This window comes from Scardinius erythrophthalmus (genome assembly GCF_964197995.2).
Source record: "Scardinius erythrophthalmus genome assembly, chromosome: 3".
Lineage (NCBI taxonomy): Eukaryota > Metazoa > Chordata > Actinopteri > Cypriniformes > Leuciscidae > Scardinius > Scardinius erythrophthalmus.
The window spans coordinates 38,376,308-38,387,376 of record NC_138223.1 but is presented as its reverse complement, the minus strand read 5'-3'; the positions used below and the strand labels follow the sequence as shown (position 1 = coordinate 38,387,376).

At 43.1% G+C, this 11,069-nt stretch overlaps 1 protein-coding gene across 4 annotated transcripts in view; it reads right to left on the bottom strand.

The window, feature by feature from the left end:
- Positions 1-21: 21 nt before the first annotated feature.
- Positions 22-11,069, bottom strand: part of bcl9 (BCL9 transcription coactivator) — a 111,938-nt gene continuing 100,890 nt past the window's right edge. For all 4 annotated transcript variants that reach the window (XM_081361867.1, XM_081361866.1, XM_081361868.1 and 1 more), the window contains 6 exons: positions 7,343-7,453; positions 6,637-6,796; positions 5,665-5,764; positions 3,272-5,555; positions 2,710-2,994; positions 22-2,610 (listed from right to left, as the gene is read on the bottom strand). In XM_081361867.1, the coding sequence (XP_081217993.1) occupies positions 1,493-2,610; positions 2,710-2,994; positions 3,272-5,555; positions 5,665-5,764; positions 6,637-6,796; positions 7,343-7,453 (4,058 nt within the window). In that variant the 3' untranslated portion in view covers positions 22-1,492. The remainder of the gene's footprint in view (positions 2,611-2,709; positions 2,995-3,271; positions 5,556-5,664; positions 5,765-6,636; positions 6,797-7,342; positions 7,454-11,069) is intronic.

The window sequence follows — 11,069 nt, the reverse complement described above, 5'->3', positions numbered from 1 at the left end:
CACAAAGGCATTGAGACTCTTTATACCAAACAATATATTTTATTTGTCGTCCAACACCACAGCCCAGTCTTAGGAAGTGGTTCAGTACCAAATTCAATGGAGTTACACATGACGAGCATCAACACAGGAGGGGCAGGGACAAGAGGACAACCTATTAGCTTTTTTTCTGTTTTTGTTTTAATAATCATTTGTTTTCTACAAAAAAAGAACCAAGAAAAGAAAGCCCACTTTCCAGTAGCTCTGATGTTGTCAGCGCCGCACTGTATAGCTGTACACAGCCAAGCAATTAAAAAAAAAAAAAAAATCTTTTCAATGTATTCCGCAGTGGTGGCAAACAGCGACAGTCCTTGTCGAAACAGACACGGATATGCAGACAGTAGCCTGAGCGTCACTGCAGAACTGAGTGCTGGTTTACGGGGTTCAAAAACACCCCTCCAGAGTCACCCTCACCTGTACCCAGACCAGCTTACAGAAGTTTCTAAAACAGGAACGGGAGACCACACTGCATAAATCTGATTACTGCTCCTACTTACGGTCAAAGTGTTTTTTTCTACAATTAAAAAAAGGAGAAAAGAAAACACTTTATTCTTTACAGTTAATTCTTGTTTGTGCTTTTTTTTTAATAATACTATGATCTGTATGAGGTCTTAGTTTGGTTTTATCATACACTGGAGTAGCAAAGAAAATTAAATTTAAAATATTCTGTACGCACCACAGTACACAGTATTTTGTGGTGCTGTTGTGTCACCTACTGTCCACAAACAACCACCTCAATCCCCCCTTTACAAATGAAGATGGAAAAAAAAAACTATAGAAATCACTGGTAGAATCCCTTTAACAACACAAGTACAGTACACACATATAAAGAGCATTTCCTGTTTGGAGGGAAGTGATGCGATGAGATGTAAACATATAGCCAAGACGGTGCACCTTGTGACAAAATGTTCCTTGACTTTTCCATTTTCATGTCTGTTCTTTCAGTTCTTGGACTTTTTTTTTTTTTTTCAACAATCTTTATTGGTTTCCACCCATGTATAAAAGTACAATGAAGCCCCTAAACGTTCATACTTGGTTTGCTGTAGACTTATATGTGGCATCATGCCACAATGTCAAGCAAATATCCTTGACACGAGTCAGTCTTGTAAATTCCATATACATTCCCAAGTTAGAGAAAAAGTACCTTCCAAATGGTGCCAGACCTGAGCCCAACTCTGAGGAAAGCACAATTAGCTTCTCGCACTTCCACCTGTTAAATGACTTTACCATTGGAGAAGATTCCCTGTGAACACATCTATGTGTTTGCGATGGATACCCATCGCTGTGTAAGCTATAAACCTTGTTCTAACCAGGTGTCAGGGTGTGTATGTGCACAAAAAATGTCCTGGTTTCCATACATATCTGCTTAAGAACAGTTTCTTTTTGTATTTCATTACGAAGGTTGCTATTTCACAGGTTACACAGTTTCTCGATTGTTAATAACTGTAATGGAGGCTCAAAACATTAAATTCCCAGGGTTCCCTGGTCCAGGGTTAAATCCCATGCCCATATCTGCTGCCATTCCTCGAGGCCTCATCTGAGAGGGCATCATCATAGTCTGCTGAGGACCGCTCATCCCTTGTAGTGACATCATCATGTTAGGAGAGCCTACAGGGCCAGGGTGGTTATACATCGGCCTTTCCTTTCCCTGCATCATTCCAGGGCCCCCCATCATTCCTGGCTGCTGGCCAGGAGACAACATCCGGTGCTGAGGCCCCATCATACCCTGACCCATGAAACCTGGGGGTCTCATAGGGTTGTGGCCTGGATTACCCATGGGCATGTCCTGTGGTCCCATATGTCCAGGGCCAGGAGGACCACCCATTCCCTGCATGGGGAGGCCCATCCTTGGGTTGCTCTCACCCATCATCCCCTGCATTTGGGGAAAGCCAGGTGGGCCAGACGGGTGTGGTGGCTTCCCACCAGGGGCATCCCCACCACGAGGAAAGTAGGATAGAGTTTGGCTGGGCTTCTCTGAAGGGATAATTCGAGAGAGGTCAAACTCAGGGATACCTGACGCACCTGGTCGCATGACCTCGTGTAGATCCGAATCATTGAAGACACCAGGCATGTTATTAAACTCCTGGCCTCCTGGAGTATTAGGTTTACACATAACTGGCTCACCGCCAGGTCCATGAGGCATATTGCTCATCCTGCTCAGTGGGCCCCCTTCTCCTTGGAAACCCATCCCATGAGGAAAGCCACCTTGGTGCCCAGGACCATTGTGAGGGAAGGGGATCTGTTGTGGAGGTGATTGTCCAGGGGGGAAGCCCTGTCCTCGGTGAGGAAGACCCATACGTCCCTGTGACATCATCTGGTTGTTGACCATGCCAGGATCTTGTGAGACTGGGTTCATCATAATACCATGAGGCATCATGCCTGGACCCATAGGCCCAGAATGAGGAGGCATATTAGGGCCCATGGGATTGGGCGAGGGCATCTGGTTTGGCATGCCATGGGAAAGTGGCTGGGAGCCCATAGTGTTCATCCCCATTGGGCTAAGGGAAGGCATGGGGCCAGAAGAGTTAGGCGTCATCATTCGAGGATGACCTGGGTGATGGTTCACACCCATACCTATAAAGAGAACAAAAAGATTGTGATTTAGTGGAAAAGTCCTCCAGGAAATGACACAGATAATGCTACCGCATATTCATTAACTCCTATAGACTTTACCGGGCATGCTGTTGTTCATAGATGGCAGGTTTGGCGATCGAGCAGGCGGCGAGTCATCATCAGAGCTGGCCACGGTTTTGATTGCATCATGGTAGAGAGGTGTAGAACTGGGCATGGCAAACTTGGACATGCGGGACATCATGATGGAAAGAGGATTTTGGGATAGCGTTGGCTCTGGGGGCATTGTGTAGGGGCTGCTGGATGGAAGACTTCCTTGCACATTCATACCACCTGGTTGACTGGAGGAACTACTGGATGGAGGAGCTGAGGGAGGAGGATTACCACCTGAGAACAGGAGAAGAGGTTAAGAGGAGAGAAATGGAAGGATGAAGAGCTTTTACCAATGACCTTTTATTTGACATCTCTTAGCTGCTACAAAAACATTACTAAAACAGTCCTGCTGTAACAGTATTAGCAGGAATAATTGGGACCACATGAAAACAGAAAGAGCCTTTCAAAGTTTCTGCATCCACAAAAAATATGGCGTATGAACATTTACTAAAAAGTAAACCTATACAATATTCACAATGGTCAATAAAGGAGGCAAGAATTTTTATTTTACCTTGCTCTACACTGCCCATCATATTTGGTGACGTCATGCTAAGGGGAGGTTTGTTGTTCTGAGGGATTCCTGGGCTTTGCATGGGTGGCTTGGGTGATGACGTCCAGCCGGGGGAGGGAGCAGGGAGCGAGGGTGACTTCATATGGACGGGTGATGCCCCTGCTGAGCCCATCATAGGAGGAGATTTAATGGCTGCCGCTGCTGCTACTGCTGCAGCTGAAGGCCCACTAAGCATACCAGCCAGCTGGGACGGTGTCTGTGGAGACTTGAGGTTACCTGATGGTGAGCCCAGCATTGGAGACTGGACCTGCCGCAGTGTTGGTGACTTTAGCGGGTTGACATTGGGCGAGTTAGCGGGGCCAGACTGGACATTCAGATCTGAGGGCTTGCGACTCATATTCCTCTGGCCGGGCGGAAGCCCTGAGCTGTTGGGAGCCTGGTTTGGTGGTAAAGGAGGCATATGACTAAGACGTCCATTTCCACCCACATTACCTCTTTGGTCAGGTAGAAAGGGTGGCTCGCCTCTGGGACCTCTGGGATTTCCAGGGCCTTGGGGACCCATGCCAGGGAACTGTCGGTTGGGTCCCATGTTGAGGTCTCCTGGATGGGGCTGGTCAGGGAAAGGAGGCCCCTGCATCATTCTCTGTGAAGAAATCACATTCTCAGGCATTGGACCTCCACCTTGCCTCATCTTCATAATTTCCTCTGGACTAAGATTCATTGGTGGATCTCTCATCTTAGGGGGCATCATCTGAGGGCTAGGGCCCATGTTTACATTGAGGTTACCAGGCCCCATGCCAAATTCACCCATGTCTCGACCAAGACCTTTCACAAACTCCATTCTTGAGGAGGGGCTCATTGGACCATCAACTGGCATTCTGGGAAACATCATGCCACCTCCATTTCCAGGCTCCATGGGTCTTTGATTACCCATCATTCGATTCATCTCCATCATCATGCCAGGTGTAAGACCCATGCCTTGCTTATCACCCATACCTTGATGGAACATAGCTTCCTGTACAGACTGAGGATTGGGGAATCTTTCCACTCTTCCACCCGGACCTCCAAACATGCCTTGGCCAGGAGGGAATCCCCTCCCATCACTCATTTTGGGCATATCATCAGGCCAGTTCATTCCAGGTCTGGGCATAGCATTGGGCCCTCCATCCATATCAGGGTTCATCATACCTGGGAAGCCAGGCATCCTCTGCATGTGTGGATGCATCCCTCTGGGGCCCATGTTCATCTGGTCAGGGAATGGTTCAGGGCCACCAGGGCCCCACACCTCTCCAGGATTCATCTGGTAGGGTGGTGGTGGGCCTCGCATCATTCCTCTAGGTCCACCCTGATGGAGCATCATGTCTCCCATTGGTCTGTGCTGCATTTGTTCCTGCTTGCGCTTCTTCTCCTCATAGAACTCTTGCTGCAGTTTTAGCCAGGCTATCTGCTCTGGAGTCATATGGTCTCCATGCTCTCCACCAGGATGCGAGTTCATAGGTCCTGGACCTGGTGGCGGGGGTCCAAGATCATCTGGAGAAAAGGGCATGTCCCTAGGACCAGGTGGACCAAAGGGAGGCCCATCAGGACGTGGTCCTCCTGGACCACCTGGCTTCCCAAGGCTTTGTGACTGAGCCATCATGGCTTGGAGAGGCCCTTGTTCTGGTTTCTTGGGCCCTCCTTCCATCATTGCAGAATTGGGTGGAGGTCCAACCATGTTTCCTTGGCCCATCGAAGCCATGTCCTTGTCGTCTGGAAAGAGCATTCGCTGTATATCACGTAAAGTCTGCAAAGAACGTTCCCGGTGTTCAAGTTGCTCTTGGGAAAGCCCCTCAGAGTTGTCCCCCATGCTAGACATGATTTCATGAGCCAGCTGCTGGTGGTGTTGCGCTGTGAGCTTAGCATCTGCCCCTTTAGGTAGATCTAGGGATGGGAAGCTCTGTTGAGGGCCAGCATTGGGAGGCTGGTTGGAGGCCTGGCTACCAGGTGTCCCTGCAGAGTTGCTACCATCATGGGATCCAGCACCATCCTGTGGGCTACTGCTAGGGAGGCTCTTAGAGTCCATACCAGCTGAAGGTGCATTGTCTGGAGGGAGGCTTGTTGGTTTTGCCCCCTGGGTTGGTTGCTGAGGTTGGGTGGGTTGCGCTTGAGGTTGTTGCTGCTGGCCTGACTGCGCTACTTTAGAGGCTGCTTGGTGGTTCTGATCACTGGAGAGAGATGAGGGCTGTTGCTGGGATGGAACTCCCTGTTGTTTAGTGTCACTTCTGAGGGACCCAATCTGATTGTTCTAAAACAGACACATGAAAAGAAAAAAAGAAAAGAAAAAAACGTTTACAATGTGTCTGTGAAAATCATGACATTTATAGCAAACACAATTCTTTGATGTCCTTTCTTACCAGGGGGAGCTGGGGCTTTCCACCCTTGCCGTTAGAGATATTATTCATGTGGTAAGTGATGATGTTTTCTACATGCCCCGTTATGACTGCATCTGCTGCCCTGAGATGGGAAGAAAAGAGTCATAGTCAAAGCTTTGTATAACTGCACTGATGAAAAATAAATGTCTTCTCTGAGGAACTTTTCATGTCTAATTTTTTTTAAAGCAAGTCATTTTTGTTAAAATCACCAATACCAGTTTAATGTGTAAAAACAACTAAATAATTTGTTCGTTGATTTTCTTGAAAATTAAGCATTCTGAATCTGTGGCACTATCATATCATTGCTCTGTTTAAGCATCCCAAATAGTCACAACACAGCGACATTGGCTCAACCAATTTGAGGACTTTTTGCTATTCTGTTCGGTGATGATAGTGTCACAGAAATTACACAATTCAGCTTTATTATTTAGAACACTCTCACCACTTAAACTAATAATGGGTACTGTTAATGTCCATGCAGCAGAGCAGACCCTATCCACATTTACAACAACAGGTCAAGAAGATGGACAAACAGTCAGAAGAATTTGACACTGGGCTCAGTACCATCTAGTGTGATGTCAGAGCAGTAATGGCATTGCTCTGTGGGAGACTCTTCTTATGATCACAGAACGTCTGAAAGCTCCTGTCACCTAATATCTGGCCATCTGAGGGTCTAGTTTAAGCAAACATGCTGCTGTCAGTGCTCAAACACTTTCATCTTTTACCACTACTACTTTTAGACATTTCTTAGCTCAGCAAAAAGGAAATGCGAAAGAGCGATAGTGGGATTTGCTTCTTTGAACTGACAAAACCTTGACACTATGATTTCACAAAACAACTGCAGTTTAGCAGTGCACCTGAGGGCATCCTGTTTAGGTCTGTTAGCACACATTCACAATTCTAATAAGACAACAAATATTAAATAAAAAAATGAACAAACAAGAATATATTTACTTGTTGGCCATCTCTGTGGTGAAGACGTAAACAACCTTTGACCCTGGTTTCTGCCCACTCCCCAGTTCAGACGTTGTGCTTTGTCCTCCAACTGTATTGTGGGTAGGCGTAGATGCAGAAAGAGCACCTGGATCTGGCTTTATGTCAGTGGAGTTACAGTCTGTGCAAAACATAATAAATGTTATGGTTATTATCAAATAGCATTAGCCACAATAAGGTACATTTTGCCAATCATTCCATTCAGTGATGTGCATGCACAAAAAGAATCTGCAGACTTTTTGCATTTTCACATTTTTGGGAAAAACAACAGAATGCATTTGGAAAAATCTGTTAAAACACATCTGAAAGTACTACACTCTTACTACTCACTATAATCAAGGAACTAAAATGACGGATTGATAGTCAAATGCTTGTATGGTTATGTACACAACTTTGTGAATCCTAGCAGTTCCAGTTTAATGCGTAAATTCACAAAGATTGCATTAGTAATTATGCAAAAGTTCTTCAATAGAATACTGCAAGTTATTACAAATGCTTGATCTGAATGTGGATATTACATAATAAATCTAGCTACCAGGTGACCACAATAACCGTTAAGAGTTTCATACCTACATTTTTAAGGTAAAAAATATTAATGTATACTTTACATGCACTTTATTACAAATACAATAGACAAATAAATAAATGAAATACTGAAACTACGTACTGAAGAATCCTGGGTCATCTTCATCGCTCTCTCCCCCTGAACACCAATCTGCACCGCTGTAGGGCAACCGCCGCTCTCCAACACATAACCTTTTTGCTCTACTACCTATTTCTTTAGAGAGACAGAAGAGCATGATTACCATAATGTTCATGAAATGGTCATGAGATTTCTACTACCATGGAGTACATTAATACTGAATTGTAGGTTTGTTTCTCAAACACCAAGAGAATAGAAAATATAACAAATCACCAATGGCAGTGTATTGTAGTACCAGACAGGTCTTAGTCTTTCTGAGCAAATGTCCCCTTAAAGTTTTAAACCTGCATTAATACACCGAGCACTGTCTGGAAAGTGCTGTGCTATCCTCTGGCATTCTCTCCTCATGCCATGTTGACTAATTCAGGCTGTCCTGAAACTTTTACAGGAGTCTAGGATGGCTTAAAACTAGGGATGCGCGAGACTAGCAGACTAGTTGATTAAACGATACTACTATTTTACAAGCGGCGGGTTTAGAGAAATGTCCACTCGTAAGATGAGCAAGATGACGGAGTATTATGACAGCCTAATCGAAACTTTTCCGTTTTCTTCTATGTCATGTCAAACTAGTATAACAATTAAACGTGCATATAGGCTTGCTATACTACCGGTTATGAGGGATACAGTATAAAATTTTATATCGGATTAAAGGAGAAACATTATCAATGAAAATTACTTGACACTTGAACAGTTTCAATTTCAACATCCTAATGAAGAGAATATGCTTAAATAATGTATAGTTGTACGCCAGGCTTTTCTTGCGATTTATATAAAATGTATATAAGCGAACATCATGAATCCATTTTCCAAACCATGTTGTAGTCTTATCCTGAGTCACTACGCTACACATTTATTAAGTGTTTATATTCAGAAAATTTTAGACTGGTACGGGCTTTACCACTGCGGAGTAGCCCAGTGCCTGCATGACTCGTCATTGACAAACAGAGAGAAGTAGCTTCGGCTACAATGTTTATCCGCAAGATGCATGCACTTCTGTTTATTAACCGCTAGAGCGGCAAAAGTTACGGACTGCTGCTTTAAGTGAATGCTCAAGTTTAATATACAATGATCATCAATCGTACCTATTTTAGTGGCATTTAGTATGGGATTTGACTTAATAGTTTAAGTAGTCTATTTCAAATGGATCGCATATACAGACTGTCTCCGGAGGGGCGGGGTTGACTAGTCGGTTGCAAAATTTCCGTTTAAACTGTAATGAAATTAGTCGTAGCGCACATCCCTACTTAAAACAAACATTGGATAACTCTCAGCCAAAAACACACACATTGCTCTCTCCATAAAAAGAATACAATTTTATTGGCCATGTAGAAAGTTCTTAGTCACCATTAAAGTGTCATGAAACCACAGGCCAGTTCACAACAAAGTCTGGAGCACTGTAGTGACCCAGTCACTTAGGCCTATATTTGAATTTGAATTAATTCATTTTAAAAGGGACAATGCACATTAATTAACATGAGCACTCAAGTCCATCATGTAAATGTGCCAGATTTAGCCATACAGGCTATTTTTCATCTGTAGTCCCTGGCAGGTTGAAGGTAAAATCCACAAGTCCATAAAACATTAAAAAAAACATAACACATTTCAACAAACATTACCATAATCAAAGCATAGGCTATTAATACAAATACAGAATGACTTTAAATATAAAGAGACAAAAACAAGCCACTACTCCAAATTACTGGATGAAATATTCCACCAATCATTAGCCTAGATTAAAATGGTTTCATAACCTCTCAGTGATGCACACCACAGTTTACAGATGCATGAGATAAAATGCACAAAAACCTATATACCACTTTGTAAGTTTAATGCACAAACATACACTGCACAACATGTATCTACAGCCCAATACATAAACAGATGCATTAGGTTGCGAATTAGCTTTTGCATACACTTTCAAGATTAGCGCACAATTTTTTACCCACTACAAATGGCAAGAACTTCTTGTAAGAACAAATTACAATCTTATTTTTACTGGCAATACTTTCATGTGGCCTATTTTTGTTAATGTATGTCCAGTTGTGCAGCCCACCTAAAACGTTATGGCATTCAGTTAATAGGAACACCTACAACAATCAACAATACAGCTGACCGCCAGCGAGAAGAAAAAGAAAAAAAATAATCTGTCAGTGTGAACAAGGTTAAGAAAGAGAATAAAATAGCACTATTGTTAGTTTCTATACCACTGGTTAGTTCATAGACCACAACATCTCACTGAAACTGGGACATGGTCAGGTCAGAAGGGGAGATATAAGACTTCCTGTGTACAGACAACACACACAGCTCAAACAAACGGCAAGAGCAAACTATCGACAGCTTGAACAAACACAAACATGCACACCAAACTGCCTTACAAGCTGTCTCCCTGTGAGCACACAAGCACATCAGTACACAAAGAAAACCAAACAGGTTGCTTCTGGACAAGCAATTTCTGACTTAAACATCAACAGCAGCATTTAAAACACACACACATGTAGTCTAAACATTCTTTAATATTCTTTATGTGCTGCACCTCAAGCACAAATAATTAACTTTTTTTTTTTTTTAAGATTCTCAAACAAAAACAAAATAAAAATAAAATTGCCTGAGCTTCATACTGAAATATGTTTATGGAGAGACATTAACAACCAGCAGGGGTCCTTCAGACTGTCAAGCACACCAACCTAAAAAGGGTGGGGGGGTGGGGGAGAGAAGAAAAGGTGTCTCCCCCTCACTCAGCAAACCAAATGGTACATTCCCTGGCGTTCCCAAACCAGGCCTATCTTGTGATGCTGCCACTAGGAAACATACAAGGTTGTGGATGTCTTGATGCATCACTACAGTCCTCAGAGCAACCCAGAGGAGGCGGGCAAACATGCACATAAACGCATATGTGAGACAGGAAAACCAGCAAAAATGTGTGACCCTTGGGATATTTGCATTTGCATCCGGAATCATTAAAAGGTTGTTCCCAATGGAACATTGCCATAGTCTATCATGACACAAGGATACAGACCTGGAACCAGAACCACATAAAAATGATATAACAGCATGACATAAAGCATAAAAAGGCCCTTATCAAACAAGCAAAGAAAACTAACTAGAGCATTAATGGCTCAATCTCAGGACACCATGCAAAAAGTGTAAATTAAATAAAAGATTATTGTCCATGTGATTGTTGAACATTGAAACAAAGCTATGTTACAATCTTTCAGTATTTTATCATGTTTGTACTTGTATTTGCCTTGTCAAGCTAAAAATATAAAAATCATCATGGTTTATTAATATTCTAATTGCATCCAATTATAACGTGAATTATTACAAGGAAGCAAAACAGTAACAACCAGATACTACCAAACTTTCCTCAGTTATCTACTCAAATTGTAAGCAAATTAATTCCCGACTGTGCAAGGGCTGAACAATGTGCAATGTGTAACGCTATTGGGGTTACAGTGCTGGTAGCTGGTAGGCCTGAGGTGGGGAAAAATATAGTTTCTTGGAAGATCAGCAGTCACTTTTTCAAATGAAATTAAACAAAGAATTTTCTTAGACAGAAACTGCTTCATTTTCTGAGAATGGGCCTAATGCTCGCTCTGGAAAAAAAATAATGTCCATTCAATGTCAGAACAAGGTGGTAACAGTATCATTCTGTGCCACAGGATGATCATAATATTCAGCAATAAAAAAAATA